The sequence below is a fragment of the Trachemys scripta genome, chromosome 21 (genome assembly GCF_013100865.1).
Source record: "Trachemys scripta elegans isolate TJP31775 chromosome 21, CAS_Tse_1.0, whole genome shotgun sequence".
NCBI lineage: Eukaryota > Metazoa > Chordata > Testudines > Emydidae > Trachemys > Trachemys scripta.
The window spans coordinates 11,826,766-11,847,926 of record NC_048318.1 but is presented as its reverse complement, the minus strand read 5'-3'; the positions used below and the strand labels follow the sequence as shown (position 1 = coordinate 11,847,926).

The 21,161-nt window shown below is 48.0% G+C and overlaps 2 protein-coding genes across 8 annotated transcripts; both read left to right on the top strand.

Moving 5' to 3' along the window:
• Positions 1–274: 274 nt before the first annotated feature.
• Positions 275–5,006, top strand: LOC117868594 (TLC domain-containing protein 5-like). The gene is made up of 2 exons (XM_034754684.1): positions 275–473; positions 3,019–5,006. The coding sequence occupies exons 1-2, from the start codon at positions 275–277 to the stop codon at positions 3,555–3,557; spliced, it is 738 nt and encodes a 245-aa protein (XP_034610575.1). The 3' UTR covers positions 3,558–5,006.
• A 4,584-nt stretch (positions 5,007–9,590) lies between these two features.
• LOC117868586 (TLC domain-containing protein 5-like) lies at positions 9,591–19,248 on the top strand. Of its 7 annotated transcripts, none has more exons than XM_034754661.1 (3): positions 9,591–9,677; positions 13,135–14,332; positions 15,603–19,248. In XM_034754661.1, exons 2-3 carry the CDS (start codon positions 14,134–14,136, stop codon positions 16,139–16,141), a joined length of 738 nt encoding a protein of 245 aa, XP_034610552.1. In that variant the 5' UTR covers positions 9,591–9,677; positions 13,135–14,133; the 3' UTR covers positions 16,142–19,248. The 7 variants fall into 7 exon arrangements, with proteins under 7 accessions (XP_034610552.1, XP_034610557.1, XP_034610556.1 ...); XM_034754666.1 differs by having other exon boundaries at positions 9,602–9,677; positions 14,133–14,332; XM_034754665.1 differs by having other exon boundaries at positions 9,620–9,677; positions 13,291–14,332.
• Positions 19,249–21,161: the final 1,913 nt, after the last annotated feature.

Genomic DNA, 21,161 nt, shown 5'->3' with positions numbered 1-21,161 from the left:
GAGGTGTTTGTTTGTGAAACCTCTTTAAATTTCAGTAACCTGAACGGGCCTGTGGAGAAGCTGACTGGTAAACATGCCTACGTCGGTGGGAGGGGGGGGGACAAAAAGGTTGGGTATGATGACGAAAGTACAGGGTTGAGGATGGTTCTGTGCGTCTTTTTCCATCGGAGTCCTTGGGTGCAGCAGCTGGTGCTGATCAGTGCTAACTGTGACGGTGGGGATCTTTTTAGACGGATTACTTCACCAGTAGTGTTGTTTCTTTGTCCATTCTAGGATGATGCTCTCCATCATTTTCCAGGTGACCTGCAGCCTGACTGCCTGGCTCTCCCTCTACGCCTGTTTCTGCTATTGGAATAAGCACCGTACTTACGAGTGGAGTTGCCGGCTGGTCACTCTGATGCATGGGGTCATTGTCACCTGCCTCTCTGGCTACGTTGCTTTTATCGATGGCCCCTGGCCTCTAACTCATGCAGGTATGTTTCGTGGAGTTTTGCCCTGGGACAAGTGATCTTCTCACTGAAAAGAGGCAGTGTCTCTGTCCTACCTGTGATCGGTGCAGGAGGATTAGTTCTCTCTCCTTAGAGCTCCCTTTGCTATCTCTTGCTGTCTACACCAAGTCTTCCTCTTTCATGCTCCCATCTACGCTTGGAGCTGCGTTTTCTTTGCCTACCTGTAGGCCAAGCCCCTGTGACCTTCTTGAGACCCATTTCTCTTTCTTGCAATCCCTGACTGCCTATCCCCACACTCAGGCTTTCTTTTCTTTTCTTTTTTTTTAACTGTTTCCCCCTGTTGTACTTCCTTGGGGCGGGGCCTTGGCTAAGTTGTTGGGCAAAGTGCTGTGCACATTTCTAGACTTCATCAAGAATAAAGAAACTCCTTTCTTTATTCCCATTTCTGACTTCATCCTGCATGTCTCGCTCATCCTCTGGAAGTCAGTGGGGTTCCCGCTGTTAGCGTGAGGACAATGCCTGACTGTCACTTAAAGTATCAGGCCCCTAAACTGAGAGATCTTTCTAGTGGGGATAGACTCTGCCCTCCCCCATGTGCAACCCTGCTGCTTTGGTGGCTTATAAATAGGCTTGGTAGAATTCAGTGTTGATTAATTTTGGTGGGTAATATCGATGGTTCATTTTTAAGCTTTTTTTGTATTTTTATAAATTTTAAATTTTTACAGTTGTGGGCAACTATGTAGGGAGGTCAGATAATTATTTAATGACAGTAGAAGGTGAGGTAATAGCTTTTTTCGGGTCAACTTTGGTTGTTAAAAGAGCCAAGCTTTTGGGCTCCATAGAGCTCAAGGGCCCACAGACCTGGAGAAGAGCTCTGTGGAGCTTGAAAGCTTGTACCTTTCACTAACAGAAATTGGTCCAATAAAATATATCCCCTCACCCTCCCACCCCCCCGCCCTTGTGGCTGTCGTATCCTGGGACCAACATGACTACAACAATACTGCAAAAACCACAAAGTGTCCATGTCCCATGTCAAGATATAAAAAATAAATATCCTAAATCCAGAAATTATTTGTTGATTGAACTATTCATTCACTGGTCCATTTGTAACCAGCCTAATTCAGAAGTTTAAATCACCGGATTTTGACTCTAACAAGTTCTCAAGCACCGTTTTTCTTGCTTTCCTTATCTGTAAATTTCAATTATTATTGCTGGAAAAATTTTGATGGGTCAGTAGCATAGCTAGCGGGGTGCAGGGGAAGCGGCTGCTTCCCTTCACCCCTTTTCCCAAAGGTGGCCGCCGGCCGGAGGAGCAAGGGGGGGCACAGGCTGGCCGCCTGCAGCACAGTCGAAGGAGCAGGGGGGCGCAGCATGGCGGCTGGCAGCCCAGCCGGCAGCCATGGGGGGGCAGCGGGCGTGCGGCCGGAGGAGCAGGGGGGTGAGGGGTGGTCAGCGGTGCAGCCAGAGGAGAAGCCAAGGGAGGGCGTGGCTGGAGGAGGAGCCAATGGGGGGGTGCCTTTTTTAGGTTTGCTCCCCCTCCTCTTAAAAGCTGGCTACGCCTCTGGTTTGTGTGTGTACAGTGAAATCGACATTTACGGATTAAAAATCTGATCTTTCCAAGCCAGCTTCTAGAGGCCATTCATATCCCGCACCTTGCCAGGGAAGAATTTCCCAGCACAAACATCGCATAGGGCTCTGTGGATATGCCAGGAATGGGAGGAGTGGGGTCCATAGCATATGGCACCACAGGTGTTCTGTCTGGTAGTCCCTTAAGAGTCCATCCTGGGCTGCTAAGTGGCCTAAAGGAACCCGTGGGCTACCGCATTCCTCCATTCCCCCTCTTCAGCCTGTGCCTTCTCAATTTGACCCAGAAACATCTGATACCATTAGTGCGTGCAGCACGGTAGACGTTTAGGGCTATACACTTGGGACTGTAGAAATGGGGAAAGGGGACTGTGTGTGGGGGAGGGCTCTTGATGGACAAAATCCCCCCCCCCATCCAACAAGCCCGGGATTAGAGGACAGTTTGGGTCCTTCGCTTGGTTTTGTCTTATTTTATTTATTTAAGGTCATTGTCTTTCCAAGATTCCTAGTCATACTTGCTAAGTTTACAAGATAAAATATCTTTCTACCTGCCAGCTGCCTGCAGACTTAACCTGAGATCTGAGAGTCAAGCTGGGTTCTTTCTGACTTGTGCATTGGAGATTTTGCCTTCAGTTACACCTATGTTGTTGCATTGGCAGAATATACCTTCTCTCCAGTTGCAAACCGAACTGTTCTACTAATGATGCACGAGGCAGAGCCGACTTCAGCTCTCTTTGAGCTGCGTAGGCTCTGCTGTGATAATGGAATTCAGAAGTAGTAAATCTGGGGGAGAGTGTCTTATGCACTCAAGTTGGCAGCTCGGACTCTGCATACACCCAGAGAGCAGATCTACTGAGTGAGCAGCCACTGTTTTTCATAGTCTGGTGAACTGTATTCCTGTGTGTTCACTGTGTAGCTTTCCTTTTAGAAATGGAGCCCTTAGGAGCTTCTCTTTTCAGTTTAATGCATGTGTCTTTCCTTTCAGGGACACCAAACACGCCTCTCCAGGTCCGTGTGCTGTGCCTTACCTTGGGTTACTTTATCTTTGACCTCAGCTGGTGCATGTACTTCAAGACAGAAGGAGATCTCATGCTGTCTCATCACACGCTGAGTATTTGTGGCATGGTGCTCGTGCTGGGGCTCGGCAAGTCAGCCACCGAAATCAATGCCATTGTCTTCGTCAGCGAGATCACCAACCCGCTGCTGCAGGCCCGCTGGTTCCTGCGGGAAACCGGGCACTACTGCAGCTTCATTGGGGAAGCGGTGGATGTCTCCTTTGTGGCTCTCTTTATGGTGCTGCGGATTGGGGTGGGAGGCCAAATCATGTATTCTGTGATTGTCTCCTCCAGACCCATATGGCTACTCAAGGCTGGAGGCCTGGCTATGTACATAGTGTCCCTGGGGTTCATGATTGAAATCTGCAGCTTCACTAGGAGGAAAGTGTTGAAAAAGTACCATACCTGGAGGAGTGTGAGCGGCGGGGACATGCCCCTGAAAACCAATGGGCATCTGACACCTCATTAACCTTGAGCTGAATGGACTAATGTGTCTAACCTGGCAATAAGGAACTGGGAATCCTGGCCTGGGCAGTTGAGTTCTGAGAGCGAGAACTGTTCAACACCAGCAATAATGTGAAATGGACCGTTTAGTATTGGCTGTCACGAGCTGGATGAGCCGGAATCGGATGATGCTGCAGATGTCTAGCAAATGCTGATGGGGAAAGGGAATCCTACAGAAGGGTGTGACGGTACTAACTTCTCCAGCACTGATATGGTCTCAAAAGGGAGGCTAGATACCACTCGAGCTGTTCAGTCTGCTCCAGGCAAACTGCACAGTCCAGGCACACTTTGTAACTCCAACTTCCTTCTCAGAGGCAATAGGTCTGTGGGGAGTCTTTCCCAAGCTACGCAATAACAGAATGCACACTTGGACGAGAGGCACTGCACGAATGCCAAGTATTTATTGTGGTTGAGCCTGGTATCTTTAGAAGCAAAGTTGTTTTTTGAAGGGATGGGACTGTAGTTGGGCTAATAACTGAGGCAATGTCTTTGCCTGGTTGCTTTTCATGAAATGCCTCTTCCCCCTTCATCTTGCTTCTGCTATTGGTATTTATACTCTCACACAACCCAATTCTGGTCTTATTTGTAGCAATGTAACTTCAGTGGAGTTACTCTGCCGTTGCACTAGCAAAAGTGGGATCAGAATTGGGCCCATCTGCTCAGTACACTTCTTTATAGAGAGGTGTTCCTATGGAGTGGTTCTCGTTGGCCGTCTCGGCAATGCAAGACAATGGACTGAGGGGGTTATGGAGACTGAAACCCACCCCTCACCCTGCTGCTAAAGGGATCCTTTCAGGGGAAGGATAATAGAGGAGAATCTTGTCCCGATGCCATACTTGCTCTGCACATGCACCCTCTCCAGAGGTGTGAAGCCAGAATCTTTCATTAGTGCTAAAGTCGCATGAAAACCAGACACTGTTTTGCAGGTGTGACAATTAAATGTCTGTGTGCAAGTGTGTAGGCTTCAATGCAGTGCCCCTTCCCGGGCCCTGCCCTGGATCTGTCGCAGTGGGCTCCAGTATGTTTTAATCTCCCTGCACTTGCACTTGATTTCCCTCTGGCTTTACTGTGTGGATTGCACTATGCCGGAGACAGCAGCTCCCTTTTCAGCTCTGCTGTAAAACCTCTCCTGACGAATGGCCAGGTGTTGGCCTCAGGCTACCTAGGTTGATTTCCCTGCCCCCTCTGAAATTTCATCAGGCTGGGGAGGGTGAGCCTTCCCCCTGCTCTATCAAAGCCATGGTGTCACTGCTGCTGGGGGATTTGAAGGCAGGATGAATGACTATAGTGGGGAATACAGCTCCTGTGGTGATCAAGGGTCTTCTACCCCTCACCCCCTTATTCGGAGCCTATTGTGGCTGCCGCTCTTTGCGCTGTTATCTGCCTTGGGGTTGAGGGTGGGGGAAGTGGTGCACTCAGGTGACTGGGGGATGGGGAATGCACATGTGTGAGAGGTGGGGCAGTGAAGGAGACTAAGGGGGGTAGACTCTCATGTGGGGGCAGGAAGGAAACCTGCAGTTGCAAGGAGAGATGAAAAATGAAGGAGAATTGGAAGGAAAAGCAAGAGAAGGTGCAGCCTCAAAGGTGGTTAAATTTATTCTGACTGCGTTATGGCTGGAAATACAAATGGAATCTTCAAGGAAATACACATGCAAGTCAGCTGGAGTCCTTAGCTATGCTAAGGTTGTGTGACAGACTAACATGAGGCATGAACTCCTTGCCTGACTTGGATTATTAATACTTCAGGCTGATAAGATTTGTAATAAAGTGACCGTCTTTTGTAGCATAAATTTGCTGTGCACAGTCTCTCTTTAAACGCGGGATGGGATGGTAGGACCCAGTACTGCTGTGACTCAAGTTGTGGCTTGGTTGCTGACCTCTTTCCTAAAGCAAATGCATTGCCTTGACCGTCTAGCTGCTGTACTCCGGAACCTCTTTGGGTCCAGCTCTGTAGGGTATGGCTTAATGGCCAAAGCATCTCTGTGACAGAGGACTAGGAGCCAAGTGCTAGCACTCTGACCACTATGGTATTTGCTATTTCCCTCCTCTCCCCCCGGGTGTGGACTTGATTGGAAGATGGGTGCTCAATGGCTTAATTAGGCAGGAGGCCGATGAGCTAATCAGAACCATCAACTGGGAAGAGCTAAAGGAGAAGAACGAAGTGCAAGAGGAAAAGTTTGGCAGGTCCAAGGGATACAGGATCTCAAGCAAGGAGACCTTTGTGTCTCACGCTTCGGAGAGTGGGCTAAAGTGTCTACTTGTATGTTGCTGTAGTGATGAACGGGTGGAGGGGACGAAACAGGTGGTTATAAAACTAGGAAGCATCCAGCCTGTTTTTGGTCACCCAAAGGACAGAGGAGATAGGCCTCTTACCATCAGCTTTGGGACACCTAGACTCGTTCCTCAGCAGGGCCAATACGCTTCTTAGAGCAAGCACTACGCAGTGTGTGTATAGGTTTTGGGGGGAGTCTTAGATGAGACCTTTAAACTGAGGTTCTTACTGGGAGGAAAGGTCATATGGCTCTTTGCCTAAAGCAGAGGTCTTCTAAAATTCCCTTCTTGTTCTGACTGTGCCCTGTGGACCACTGCTGACTTCCAACCCAGGGGTGGCTGTTTTTTAGGAAAACCTGGTAAAATGCTTTGGAAGGGACGCTCAATTAACATTAAAAAGAGGGACTATGTGAGAGGCCTTTGTGTCCCAATGTCCTTGTGCTAGCAGCCCTTTATAGTTCTCCATATTCTCTTGCAGGTGTAAGAAGATGGTGAGGTCTCGTAATACACCATCCCCTTCCCAAACTAGCAACTGCTGATGGATCTGATAGTTTTGAAATCACTATTAAATCTGCTATTGTTTTGAGTGATTTGATCCTTAATAAAAACAAGCTGGTCCCCAGAACAATGGGATACGTGGCAGATAAAACTACAGGCTTTTTATCCAAAGGAAGTGCCCAGAAATCTTCAACTAACGCGGCTTGTAATTTGAGGGGGACCAACCCATAAACATTTCTCACTGTTTGACAAGAAGTATCTTCTGAGATTTATAAGTCATGCAGGCTAACAAATCCAGTGTTCTATTACTGTGCATGTTGCAACCCTCATGCTAACTGGTATTATGAAAAAAGTTTAAAATGTAGGTTGAAGGACAGTCTCCTGATGAAATGACTGTCCTGGGACTCTAGAGATCTGGGTTCAATTCCTAGCTCTGCCACACACTTCCCATGGGACACTGGGCAAGTCACTTGTTCTCTGTGCCTGAGTTTCCCCCTCTATAAAATGAGTATAATTAGGCTTGAAAGAACTAGATTCTTATTGGTAAATTTCACTGACTACACCAAAGCTGACATTTCCATCCCTAACAATCAATTTATAGATAGGCAAAGTAAGAGAAATGCTGCTTGAGAACTTTTCAGAGCTTAATGTAAGGATGTTGACTTTGTATGTTTTGATGTGAGATTGACCATTTGTGTTTTACCTGTTATAAAGCGTTCACTTGTTGAATCTCATCATCTATTAAAATATTCCTCCTAATTTCCTGCAACTGTGAAAATTTGATAAACATAAAAAACTTAATCATAACTTCGTACAACTGTGAAAATGTAAATTCATGCTTAAAAATAAACATCTGTTGAAATTATTTTTAAAAAATCAAAAATTGCATTCTCCCCTGCGTAGGTATAAAATGTCCTGGGTCTGTCCTGTCTAGTAAGATTCTATCTGCAGCACCTGGGCTGATAGAGGGCCTTGATCTCAGTTGGGCCCTTAACACTGCTGTATTCCTGCCAGTTACAGTGCTGTTGTCTTCCTCCTTGGGTCCTCCAAATGCACTGAGACTTCCTAGGCTGCGGCTGTCAACAGTGATTCTTACAATCTATGGTACTGGTACCAGCAGATCAAATGTCATGATTCTGCTAGTTTGTTATAGTTTCTCAAACAGGATTTGAGCCTGGGGTCTGTACTGGCCTTGCCTACTGCAGCAAAGGCCCAAGCATCTAGAAATGGGGAAAAAGCAGTATGGGAAAAGTAAGTTGGTTCCCTTGCAGGGGAGGTTTAGTTTCCTCACCCCTAAACTATGAGCTGCTTGAAGTAACAGGAGCCTATACCTGATCTACCAGAAAGCCAAGTTTGAGTGATACATAATGCACGGCACAGTACATATGGGAACTGGGCCATGCTCTACAGCACAAACCACACCTGGCCAGTCTTAAATGTATCATGAGGTAAAGCTTCATAAATGTTTCTCTCTTGTGGCAGATGTGGGGGGACCGCTTTCATCTCTCTCTCCTTCATGAAACATACACCCTACCCTGAGGAGGAGTTTGTGGGTACAGTGATGAGCCTGAGAGGCCACTGGGTTCTTCAGTGTGGTTTAAAAAAAAATCGCAATGTTCACCATTTTCACAACCTAATACAAAGGAGACCCTTTAGTACAGCAACCTTCAGCGTTGCATCTCCTGAAGAGGCAGATGATCTACATTATAATAACTTACATGTATTGTAGGATCATCTACTGCCCCTTCCCTACCCGCGCAGGGCTCTATGGGTCTGTGTACACTGCACACCAAGTCTGGGCTCTGATTCAGGTTTGAACCCAAGTCGTCCTTTCTCCACACACAAATCAGGCTGACTCAGGTCAGCAAGCCCACAGGACCCAGGTTGAGGAAGGAGGTGGGGAGGTCATCAGACCCCGAGTCCTGCTGTGTGGGGGGAGGAATAGCTCAGTGGTTTGAGCATTGGCCTGCTAAAGCCAGGGTTGTAAGTTCAATTGGGGGGGGTAAAAAAAAAAAATTGGAGATTGGTCCTGCTTTGTGCAGGGGTTGGACTAAATGACCTCCTGAGGTCCCTTCCAACCCTAATATTCTACATATATAGGTCCAAGCCCTATTATTTTGCAGTGTGGATGCAGCTAAAGCTGCAGAACTACAACAGCAGATCTGCCTAGTGCAGTAGGGGCCGGTTTGCAGGGCTGTGAGTTCCAGATCTAGCAGCCTGTGGGGCTAGGTGCTGTTCACACATCAAGGAGAAAAGGAGTTCCAGCCCCAAGAGCTTCCAGTCAAAGCAAAGCTCTAGGTTTTATCATCACTGGATGGATCTTTGTGCTGTGCTGCCTGGATCTCTGTGGGAAGGAAGGGTCAGAAAGGGGGTTATGCTCAGCTGCCCCAGATCTGGGCACGTGACATTGGGGTTAGGGTGTATGGCTCTCTTTCCCCCTCTGGCCTCAATCGTTGTGTAAGGACCGGTGGCTGGATATTGTTTTGTTGGGAGTGAACTAGCACCGACCCTACTAACAGCTGAGGTTATTGCTATAAGAACGGCCATACTGGTCAGACCAAAGGTCCATCTAGCCCAGTATCCTGTCTACCGACAGTGGCCAATGCCAGGTGTCCCAGAGGGAATGAGCAGAACAGGGAATCAAGTGATCCATCCCCTGTCGCCCATTCCCAAATTCTGGCAAACATCAGCTATCTGAGCTAAGGCAGAGTTCCCCCACCGGTGAGACAGTAATGCAGCCATTCACTAGGTCAGTGTATTGCATATAGGTGGGAGTTAGTGGTCCCTCCTTCCCCATACTGAGGATCTGCACATAGAGTGGAGTGGGTTAAGTAATTCTCTTTCCCTGCCTCCATTTGTGCCTGGGGATGGCTTCCTCCATGACCTAGTACAACAAGGCCCTGATTCGGAGAGGGGGTGTCTTTGGGGTGTTAGTACTGTAATATACATCATGCCAATATAAGTCACAGCCTCTTTTCCTGTGCGCTGGGAGAGACTGTGGGCAAGGGCAGATGAGGGGTGGTTGTGTTTCTTGTCCCTCCCTCGCTAAAAAAATAAATAAATCCCCCCTGTACATAGGGGTCTGGAGGGAGTTTGTTCTCTTCTCCCCACACACACACTTTCTGCTCCGCTGGCCCCGTGCTGCTGTCCGTCCTCCCCACCAGCAGGCGACCCTAAACCGAGATCCTCTCTGTTTGCAACCGGCTGCCGGAGCCTCCTGCGCGGCGCTCTGTGGTTCCTGTTACCGAGAGACGCTTTGCTTACAGGGGCGGAGGAACTGAGCAGGATCCCGGCTGAGGCCTGGAGCTTTGGCCAGGTAACTTCGCCAGGCGCGCCCGGGACTCCCCAACTCTCCGGGCCAGCTGGGGCGCACGGGCAGCCCCGGGACAAGGGCGCATGGAACTCAGCTACCCAGGGGCGCACGGGGGCCCCATCCCTCTAGACCAAAAGGGGGGCACGGGGGTCCCCATCTCTCCGGACCAAGGGAGCGCACGGGGGCCCCATCTCTCCGGACCACGGGGGTGCATGGGGGGCCCCATCCCTCTAGACCAAAGGGAGCGCACGGGGACCCCATCTCTCCGGCTCAAGGGGGCGCACGGGGGTCCCTAGCTCTCCGGACCAAGGGAGCGCACGGGGGTCCGCATCTCTCCGGACCAAGGGGGTGCATGGGGGCCCCATCCCTCTAGACTAAAGGGGGTGCACGGGGGTCCCCATCTCTCCGGATCAAGGGAGGCGCACACTAGTTCATCCTGCTCGGGCGCAGGGTGGCAGTAAGGAGTTCCCCATCTCTCTCAGCTCTGGTTAGTACAGGGTGGGGGAAGAGACCCTCGGCATTGGGAGCTGCTTCCTGTTGAGACCGGGGAGCCCCCCGGGGTGGAGAGAGAGAGGAGATCCAGCTCTGCTGCCCCTTGCATCACCCAGGATACAGTGATCAGCTGCTCCTAAACTCTCTCCTGGCTCAGCGGGTCGGGATGTTATTTCCACGTCCTGCTTATTCAGAGGCTCATCAGGTGCCGCCTGCCTGTGCTGTGTTCCCCGCCCAATGTATTATTTTGGCTGCATCCTCCGGCTCAGCCTGGTGCTAGGACTATCCGAATGGTATTGGCCAGCTTCCAGCATGACAGGCTCCCTCTGGGAATGACATTTATTTCGCTCTATTCAGTGCTGGTCTTTCCATAGGCTCTGGGCTGGCCCCAAAGGCGATTCATGCCCTGAAGATTCCTTCCTCAACTTTCTGTGCAATTTCGTCTCATTCCTCTCTTGCCCCCTCTGCTGTTTTCCATGCCATGTAGGGAAAGCGTGAGCCCTGGTCTCTGAGCTAAGAGTCAGACTCAAACTAGATGGACAAGTCCTGCCTTGTGCCACTAGAGTTTTTTCGGCCCCCACTAATCCTAGCTCTCTACCCGCTTTCCCTCAGCAATATCTCGGAGTGATAGCTACCTGCCCCATTCAAAAGAAACAGGAGCACCCATTTATTCCCAAGACTTTGGATCAGACATTTGCTCCTGGTAGGGTGACCAGATAGCAAGTGTGAAAAATCGGGACGGGGTGGGGGGTAATAGGTGCCTATATAAGACAAAGCCTCCAAAATCGGTACTGTCCCTATAAAATCAGGACATCTGGTCACCCTAGCTCCTGCTATAACAGATGGAGAGATGGAAAAACTGTGAACTCTCCTTCACCCTCTAACATTTTGAGTTTAGACTGAATGTAAAGTAAATTGGAGGATGTTGTGGCGAGGCGGGAGAGCAGCAGTAGGGAGATGGAGCCCCTTGGTATGATATATTTTATCCTAAAGAGGAAGGACTTTCTTCTGGTTACAGTACTGGGCTGGGATTCAAGAGATCCAATGTTAATTCCTGACTCCTCCATACAATCTCTGTGACACTTTGGCCAAATCAAGGATGATTTAGTTGGGTGTTTGTCCTGCTTTGAGCAGGGGGTTGGACTAGATGACCTCCTGAGGTCCCTTCCAACCCTAATATTCTATGATTCTAAGTCACTTAGGCGTGGATTGTCAATGGGAGAAATCCCAGCTTGCCCGCATCTGTAAATTTTGTAAATGTACTCTCCACTCTGTTATTTAAGGTTTCAGAGTAGCAGCCATGTTAGTCTGTATCCGCAAAAAGAAGAACAGGAGTACTTGTGGCACCTTAGAGACTAACAAATTTATTAGAGCATAAGCTTTCGTGGACTACAGCCCACTTCTTCGGATGCATATATGAAAATATTGAATGGTACTGGACCTAATTCTGACCCCTGTTGAGTCCCCCTTTGGTTCCTTCCCCCAGTTTGACAGCGAACAGTTGATCTGCTTTTTGAGTATGGTCTTTCAGCCAGTTGTGTGCTCACCTGACCGTAGTTTCATTTAGACCACATTTCCCTAGTTTGCTAATGAGAATTTCATGTGGCACTTTGTCAACCCCCTAAGTAAAATCCAGATATATCACATCTGCAGCTTTCTGCCGTCTACTTGGCCAGTAACTCTGTCAAAGAGAGAAGTTAGGTTGGCTTGTCATGATTTGTTCTTGACAAATCTATGTTGGCTATTCCTTATATCCATATTATCCTCTCAATGCTTTGGGGGTTGCAAAGGATTGTGAGTTCAGGGTCACAGGAAGAACCAATGTGAGCGGGTTTTGGGTGCAGTGAGCAGGATGGGTAAGCAGGGGTGAGTTGAGAAGTTTCCTTCTTATGTTAAACTTTGAGATCTACTGATAAGAGTTACACTAGACAAGTATGTATTATTACTTACTTACTTTCTGCTCCATGCTGTTTATCTCTCATCCACCTGTTGCTTTCTGTCATGCACTTAGATTGTATATTCTCTGGGGGAGAGACTGTATTCTTGCCTGTACAGTACCTGTCTGTGGCCCCTCAGCGCTATTGTAATACCAATAAGGAGGGATAGCTGGGCTGGGGGTTTCCCATGGGTTGCACAGATTGTTCGCCTTTCAAGTGCTGCCTTATATGACCACCACCAGCTGTGGCAGTGCACAGTAATTGTAAGCTGCTCTTAAAACAGAGCTCACTTTCTACACCACTAAAGGAGAGGCTTAAACAGCATGTCGGTACCTATGAAGTTACGCATGTGGAGTGCGTGTGTTTAAAGAAAAATCTGTAATTATCATGTTTTAAAAGGCAGCTTTGTTTTGTTGAGCATCTTTCACACAAAGTATCCAGGAAATGCTTTAGTTTTGCAAAATTAACATTAAATATCAGAGGGAGGGAAAAACCCACAGCAGTCAAAGAGGGCAAAGGAAAACACGCGTATCTTTAGATGAGATTTGGAGCTAGATAGAGAATTGGCGAAGCGATCCTGGGAGGCTGCTCCAGATGGCAGGAGCTCATGCCAGCAGTGCTGAAGAGACAGAAGAGGCCGGGTGCTCGCTGAACTGAGGTGAGTAGCAGAGAAGATCTGGTAGAGGGTTTTCAAATAGATGAGGAGCAATTTTGAACTGTGCCCTGAGATGAAGGGGGAACCGGTTGTCAGAAGAGGGGTGATGTGGTCAGACTTCTTTACGTATGTAAGAAAAGGGGGTGTGCTGGAATGTGGAGAACTAGGACTCAAAAGGGAAAGGTGGTCCAATAGTCAAAGTGGAAGGAGATTATAGGGGTCAGGTGAAATTCTTGCCCATGTCTATGTATCCTGTGTACACATCTGGAAATGGGTATTGTGAAGTGTTGGAAGGCCTGCTTAATGTTTGTGACAGGCAGCACTCCTCAGGTGGCAAGTCCTGTAGGAGTGCAAAATATTTCTCTTGTTCCAGCAGAGGTGGAATTGAGATGCTGCCCTCCATGAGCAATGTTACAAAGCAGGGCAGGTGATGTGACGGGCAGACCTTTCAGACGCAGAAGGCACGGGAGGAGAAGAGTTGAGGCCCAGGGATGACTCTTATACTTGGAGCTCAGTCTTAAAACTTTTTCAGAATGCAGGAGCCTGCCACTTAAGTAGAGTAGATGGCTGAGAACACATCCCACCCGTGCTCTGCACTCTACTCTGGCTGCCAGTCTGATAATGGGTCCATTTCCAAGTCCTGGTCTTTAAGGACCCAACTGGGCTAGGACCTAGTGGCCTAGAAGAGCATCTCTCACAACACACCTCCCCACAACAGGTAAGACTGGTGAGGTTGCTTCAGCTGGCACTCCCCATGGGCTGCTTTCTCAATATTGGGCCAGCCACTGGAATTCACTCCTAGTGGGTCTAATTCTCATCACCTTTGGGGTTCTCTGCAGGACACACTTCTTTCAGACAGGCTTCCTCCTAACAGAGTCACGGAGGGTTCCCTGGCAATAGATGGTAGCCTGTTCCAGAATTGGGAGGCAAGAGACCTTACATTCCAAACCTTGCCAATGAGTCGCAGTGTGACCTGGGGTAATTCACATCACCGCTCTGTAGCTCAGGATCCCCATCTGAAAAATGGAGATTATGATGCTGACCCTCTTATGGGAAGCAATTTGAGAGCTGGTGAGGCTGCTACTTATTGTATCCCATTGCCTGCGATGGTGCCTTACCTGAGTAAAATGGCTCTGTCTGAGGCAGGGGAGGAGAGAAGGTGGCAGCTCTAATAGGATTTGCTGCATGCTCCGGTGCTATGGCAGCAGGTGCCTTCAAAATAATTTGTTATAACAAGCAGCAGAAAATACTAATTTATACAGAGGAGTCGTCAGAGCAACTTAGTGGTAAGTCTGGAAATGATGTGATGGAGCCAATTGACTTTGCATGTGACTAGATTAACTAATCTTTCTCTGTCTCCCTGCCCTGTCCTAGGATGATGGCCTCTATGCCCCTCCGGGTGACCTGCAGTCTGATCTCCTGGCTGTCTCTCTACACCTGGTTCTGCCATCGGTATAAACACAGGAGTTATGAGTGGAGCTGCCGGCTGGTCACTCTGACCCACGGTGTCCTCGCCACCTGCCTCTCTGCTTACATTGGTTTTATCGATGGCCCCTGGCCTTTGACTCACCCAGGTGTGTTATGGGGGTTTTGCTGTTTCCTTCTTGGGCTCCATCTCCAGTCAAATGTAATTGGTGCTAGGAAGGGGGGAATCTAATTAGTGTTAGTGCTCCCTTTGTCACCTTCTTCTGGTCTCACTCTGAGTCTCTTTGCAGCCTACTCCCTCTGGAATGGCTTCATTCAAACCCACTTCTCTCCCCTGCCCTGCCATCAGAGTGGCTATGGCTAACTCTCCCTGTTCCTTTGTTTGCACTGTATCTGTGCATTTTGCTGGGGATTTTAAACTCCTCAAGGCTGGGATCTCTCATTTATGCACCCAAAGCAGACTGAAGTAAGTAGGTGCTAATCCCATGGAAGCCTCTGGGGCAAGTTCAGCATGTAACTGGTGTACACGGCTTATGAAATGGGTGTGAGGGCAAAGTAATATTATTGCACTAAAGTTGCCACTCACCAAGCATGTGAGGAATATGAGAAACCTGCTAGTGAGTAGGAAACTGACCCTGATTTGTTTGTACAGGGAGGGGGATTATTTCATATTCTTCTGAAGAATATAAGCCTCCATTTAAAAAAAAAAAAAAAAATCTTCTATGGTTGCAAAGACAGTCTTCCAAATGTGACCCAATGCAGTGCTGCCTTCCTGAGTGCAGATAGACAGCCCAAGTGCCTCTGTTGCTGTTCATAGCTTTGCCTAGGCAACAGCAGTATGAAATGGACAGAATTCTTGACACTCCTCACCCCTGCCCACAAGATTATGAGCAGCTGCAGTGAAACTTAACAACCTCTTGTTAATTTCACTCTGTTACTTGGAAAAGTTCTGAGTAGTGGTAGAGGAGGCTCCGGAGCTATTCACAAAGGAGGACACAAATAAACCTTGGCTGATTGATCGTGGTGAGAGAGAAAGTACTGAACTCCTCCCTAACATGGGAAGAGAGAGAAGGAAGGTCCTGCTAGATTGCAGCTGCCTGTGGGGGGCTTCTAATGTATCAAATCTCTGAACCCACAGCTGGTATGCCCTAGTAGGAATCGCAGGAGGCCTTGCTACATTTGGTAGGGAAGTGATTCGTGGAGGGGGGGGGGGCGTGTTTCTGTAATGTCTCTGGGCTCCTTTGGGATGGGAGGTGTTTTGCAAGCATAGAGGCCATTATTGTGACTTCCTCAGCTTTCCCTTGCTCAGTGCCAGGCGAAGCGGCCATTGCTGGAGGAGAACACCTTGCCCCTTCTGCAGATCCTGCCTGCCTGGCGTCTCCTCACTTTAATGTACCAGCTGGTGTCTTTCCTTTCCAGGGTCCCCGAACACAACCCTCCAGGTGCACGGGCTGTGCCTGAGCTTGGGCTACTTCCTCTTCGACCTGGGCTGGTGCGTATACTTCCAGGCGGAGGGTGCTCTGATGTTGGCCCATCACATGGTGAGCATCTTGGGAATCACGGTGTCTCTGGCCCTGGGTGAGTCGGCTGCCGAAGTCAACGCCGTCATCTTTGGCAGCGAGATCACCAATCCGCTGCTGCAGGCCCGCTGGTTCCTGCGGGAGATGGGGCTCTACCACAGCTTCACGGGGGACGTGGTGGATTTCTTCTTCGTGGCCCTCTTCACGGGCGTGCGGATCGGGGTCGGGGCCTGGCTCATGTACTGCGAGCTTGTGTCACCCAAGCCCAGGTGGTTCATTAAGGTGGGGGGGGTGATTATGTACGCGGTCTCCTGGGTTTTCATGGTCAGCATTTGCCGCTTCGCTAGGAGGAAAAGCATGAAGAAGTACCATGCCTGGAGGAGCCGGAGGAACGAGGAGCTGTACTCGGAAACAAACGGCTATCTGAAGAGTCATTAACCCTGCGGACTCCAAGTTCACAATCTTGCAAGAAGGGGATCGAGCCCCTGGACAGGAAGGTCATTCTTGGGAGATGAGCCATTTAACATTAGAGAGAACTGAGCCAAGTGCATCCCTGGTGTAACGCCATTGAAGTCAGTGGAGTTACACCATCAATGCATTGAGTCTGGGGAGTGTTGCCTGGAAGAGACTGGATTAGAGGTGTGCTGTATGTATGTAGACATATAGCAAACGGCGTGAGTGGGGAAAGGGCTTAATTTACAATTAAAGCAGTTGCCAGTGCATCAGCACAGGTGTAAATACCAGTGTTAGTGGCTGACTCCTTCAGCACTGATCTAATCTTGAAGGAGATAAGATCAAGCACTAGGTCTGTGTTCAATGTACTGCACAGTGCAGGCACCTAGTGTGACTCTGATTTCCTGCTCAGAAGAGGTGTGGTCTAGTGGTTGGCGTGGGGAAACTAGGAGTCAGGATTCCTGGCTCTGCCACCAACTCGCAAGGTGAGTCGCTTAGCTCTCTTTGTGCCTCAGTTTCCCCATCTGTAAAGTGGGGATAATGAGGCTGATCCACACCTCTGTGAAGCACTTTCAGATTCTTGGGTAAAAGGGGGTCTGTATATGCAAACTGTGGTAGATATTTATTATTATCTTGGCATTTCCTTTGGAAGAGAGAAGCTTGGCGGTTGAGCCAGAATGCAAGTGCAGGTTAGATAGCAGTTGAGTCAGTATTATTTTTCTTCTGGTTGCTTGTAATTCTTTATGAATTTATTTATTTCTGTTATTTCTGTTACAGTAGCGCCCAGAATCGAGGCCTCGGTGTACTAGGTGCTGTACAAACACACACACTGAGGCAGTCTCTGACGCAAAGAGCTTACAATGGCTTTTCCCCCCAGCTCACTCCTTCCCACCCCTGATCGTTAAAAACGATACTCACAATGTCGTTCTCGGTTCCCTCTCCAGTAGTCAGGTGTCTAACTGCTCCCATCACAAAAAGCCACATCAGCAAGGGGCTATAACTGCCCCACTTGCTGGCTGTCTCCGGAGGTGGGCTGATCCGCCCATGGAGACTGAATTCCCCTTTGCGATGCTTCCCATCTGTCCAGGGACAGGGGATAGCACAGAGGAAGCTTGTTTTGCTGCTTAGCGTGCTCTAACTTGTGGATAAATGACATAGTTAAGGCTGGTCAAACCAACATCTCTCTCCAGCAGTAAATTCATTTAAAAACCTAAATCCTTAAGTAGGATGAGACTGGCAGCTCGCAGAGTAACAACCAGATCCTGACCTTGGTTAACCTAGAGTAAAGGCAATGCATTTCCACTGTGGATTTAAACCAGTGTATCTGAAACCAGAATCTGGCCTAGTGTTGCCTTTGTGATAGCCGGCTGACCTGTACATAGGAAAGCTGTGTTGATGACACTGGCCCCATGCACAGATTCTGCTGTGTTGGGAAAACTGTGTTCCAGTTTTCAGATGCTGTTGTGTTTATCTCGCTGCAGTCTCTTAAGCGCAATTTGGTTTTGATCCTGGCCCTTTTACGTGTGGATTCCGCCATGCACGAATCTACAGTTCATATTTCAGTTCTCCTGTAGACATCGCCTGTTGCAACCAAAGAACTGACAAGCGAATTGCCACATGCCAGCTTCAGGTGAACAGAGCTGACAGAAGGGCAGACCAGCCCTCAAAGGGAAACTCCACCTGTTTTGCTCGGTGCAGTGATACAAATGTTCACTCTTGAAGGGAGGTAGGTGGTTAGCACAGGTAAGTGGTAATCAGGACTCCTGGGTTCTATTCCTGGCCCTGCCACTGACCTGTGTGTCGTGTGACCTCTTTGCTTTAGTTTACCCATCTATGAAATGGGTATAATATTGACCTACCTCACAGGGGTATCTTGAGGCTTATCAACAGTAAAGCACTTTACCCACCTATGGTGAGTGCTTTCAGGTCTCTGGTGAGCCGTGCTGTATAAGTGTAGAGTGTTACTGCTGTGATTTGAGAACTTTCCCCCATGGTATATAAACTATGAATTATAACTGGGACTAAACTTTCTAACTCAAACATAGCACTTCTCAATCCCTGGTTTACTCAAATCACAAAACCCCAGAGGGATGTGATGCTTTTGAACAGTGTTTACAGGCAGGATTCTGAGAGGTACCAGTTGCTACTGTGGACTGGAAATATATTTAGGGGCCAGTCCTGCAATCTCTTCTCAGGTAAAGTTTCTGTTTGATTAAAGAGAGGGTGGTGGGGTTGTTTGCCCACGTGGGAACTACAGGAGTACGTCTGGAGTCTCAACCACCTCCTGCAGTGGGCCTGAACCTGAAAATCTTTTTGTGTGGACCTCTTATCAGTCAATAAAGGGTTTGTGCAGGGCAGGCTTGAAGGTTGGAGTCTCAAGTAGGCTTAGAAGAAAGCTGAGCCTGGTATGTTCTAATTGCCGGCCAGGAATGGTTCCGTGCGCAGACCTGATGGTTTGGTTTGAGACCTAGATCTTCAGAGAAGTTTGGTGTGCAGTTGCATTCAAAGTTGATGCCGTTACATGCACAAATGGTCGAGTAGCCATGGTGGTGCGTGCAGTGGAAGTAGTAGCACATGCAAATTAGATAGGCACTTTGCACAAGCCGGTGTGCGCTTAGAAAAATATGAGCTGTAATGGCCAAGGAGTTCCTTTATTTGTGCTTCCGAGAGTAGAAAGGGGACTTGTTGCAGAGCCTCTGATGAGTATCAGGACTGTTTAGAATGTTATACAAAGACAAAAAGAGTAATTGACAGTGGCTTTGCAGAAAAGAGAGGCAAGACTGCTTCTAGCAAAGGCCTTGTAGTGCCTGCAGTGGGCACAAGTGCAGAATCATGGACCCGGGGAGAGGGAAGATACCTTGCCATCTGAGTGAAGCACATGGTGGGAGAGAATGTCCCAAATTACACTGAGTAGAAGGGCTAACCCATGGTGTCTGGAACAGATGTGTGGGACCAGTGTGAAATACTAACTTGTGTTTGAATTACTGTGTAATAATTATTAATGTTCCACCGGTGGATGGTGTAGAAGCTTTCTATTACATTTTATAAAATAAAGACACTTTAACTATACAAGGAACCGAGTCTCTCTCTCTCTTTAATGCAGTTTCTTCTTTTGAAGGTAAAATACTGGCTGCCAGTTTTCACTAGGAGGGTGGTGAAGCACTGGAATGCGTTACCTAGGGAGGTGGTGGAGTCTCCTTCCATGGAGGTTTTTAAGGCCCGGCTTGACAAAGCCCTGGCTGGGATGATTTAGTTGGGAATTGGTCCTGCTTTGAGCAGGGGGTTGGACTAGATGACCTCTTGAGGTCCCTTCCAACCCTGATATTCTATGATTCTATGAACTGTTTTTTGGTGTGTAAAAGCCAGGGCCGGCATTAGGGGATAGCAAGCAGGGCAATTGCCTGGAGCCTCGTGCCACAGGGCCTCCGTTAAACTATATTGCTTTGGCTTTAGCCCCGGGTGGTGGGGCTCAGGGCGCAGGCTTCAACCCCTTAAGGGAGACTTTGGCTTTCTACCCTGGGCCCCAGCCATCGTGTTGGCTTAAAATGCTTAGTTTACCTGCTGACAGAGAGACCGGTCAAAAAACATTTTATCTGGCAGAAAACCTGTTTGTCAACTCTGCCTTGATGCAGACTTTAAAGCACATTTTCAGTAGACGTATGTAACTCCTGACCTGGTATCTGTACATACATTTCACAATGATATTAACAATCAGTGTGACCTTGGCTTTCATTTAAGACCTCACCTGATACTCTTTGGTAAACCAGAATGTATATACCAGAATCCGGATATTCTTGTAACCCCCTTCCCAATTGGCATTTAGGGGTTCATGGATCACACTGGGTTCTCCAATACTGCTGAAACCCATCTCATTTTATACCTCTCCATTTGCCTTAAAAAGCCTTCCCCCCACACCCAAATTACCACTGTTGGCCCAAGCATATATATATATATATATATAATAACCTTCCCTTTCAATCCTCTGCCATACTTCTGTAACTGATCCCCATATTTATGTTTTAAGAGGTTGGTATTTTATAATATTCAGGGCTTTAGTCCCTTGCAACAGTGGCCCAGGCACTGATGAAAAAGCTGAATGTTTTAAGACGTTAGAGTCTAGACTTAATACCAGCACTGTCAGCAGGTCTGTTTCTTGGCTATGAAAGATGAGAGAATGTTTTAAGCCTCATGAAAATCCTGAATGCATTTCTGATCCTTCCAGACTTTGTATAGCTTGGCTGGAAATAAAATTGCAAAGACTGCTGCCATTTCCAAAGAAATCAAATTGCAGAGAGAGAAATTGTCTGCGTCGGCCTTGAGTCGCATGAGCAATTTCTGGGCAAGGAGGGACTCTTTTGATTATCCCAATGTATCGGCACTTTTCTCTTTCCAAATCATAGTGTGCATGTGTTCTAGTGAATTAGCATAGAAGGAATTATTTTTTTATGGGCCTAATCCTCTTCCCATTTTAGGAGTGGTTTGCTTTTGATGTGCATGAGCCTGACTTTGCTCCCGTCACACTACAATCCGAGTTTTGCAGTTGATTTGGTGGGAACAGAATTGGGCCTTAAATACAGACCTGCTCAAGTTGCTTATTAGAAGGTCTTTAACTAAGATGACCATAAAATGCTTTAATTAAAAGAAGAGTATAGATGCTGGAATTAGGGGTGCTGAGGGTGCTCCTGCACCCCCTGGTTTGAAGTGGTTTCCATCATATACAGGGTTTACAGTTTGGTTCAATGGCTCTCAGCCCCCCTGAAGGAAAGGAACTTTTTATTCAGAATTAATTCAGAAGTGGAGAAATTGTCAGTTTTTATGCCATCCCCAATACCTCAAGGTATAGCTTTTGGGATAACTTTCCTGACAAGTACAGTGTTGTCTTTAATTGAGACTCCTGTCAAAAGGTTTCAACCCCTCCAGCACATCTGACTGTCCTTGTACATGATTGGAGATAGTATTATTTTCCAGCTCTGCAACAACAACACAAGCCAACTCACACTTCTAG

Bases quoted from the DNA above. Each gene is read 5' to 3' on its own strand.
- LOC117868594 (XM_034754684.1), top strand. From the start codon at position 275: ATGATGCTCTCCATCATTTTCCAGGTGACCTGCAGCCTGACTGCCTGG. The intron at 474-3,018 runs GTATGTTTCGTG...CTTTCCTTTCAG, and splicing joins CTGGCCTCTAACTCATGCAG to GGACACCAAACACGCCTCTC.
- LOC117868586 (XM_034754661.1), top strand. From the start codon at position 14,134: ATGATGGCCTCTATGCCCCTCCGGGTGACCTGCAGTCTGATCTCCTGG. The intron at 14,333-15,602 runs GTGTGTTATGGG...TTTCCTTTCCAG, and splicing joins CTGGCCTTTGACTCACCCAG to GGTCCCCGAACACAACCCTC.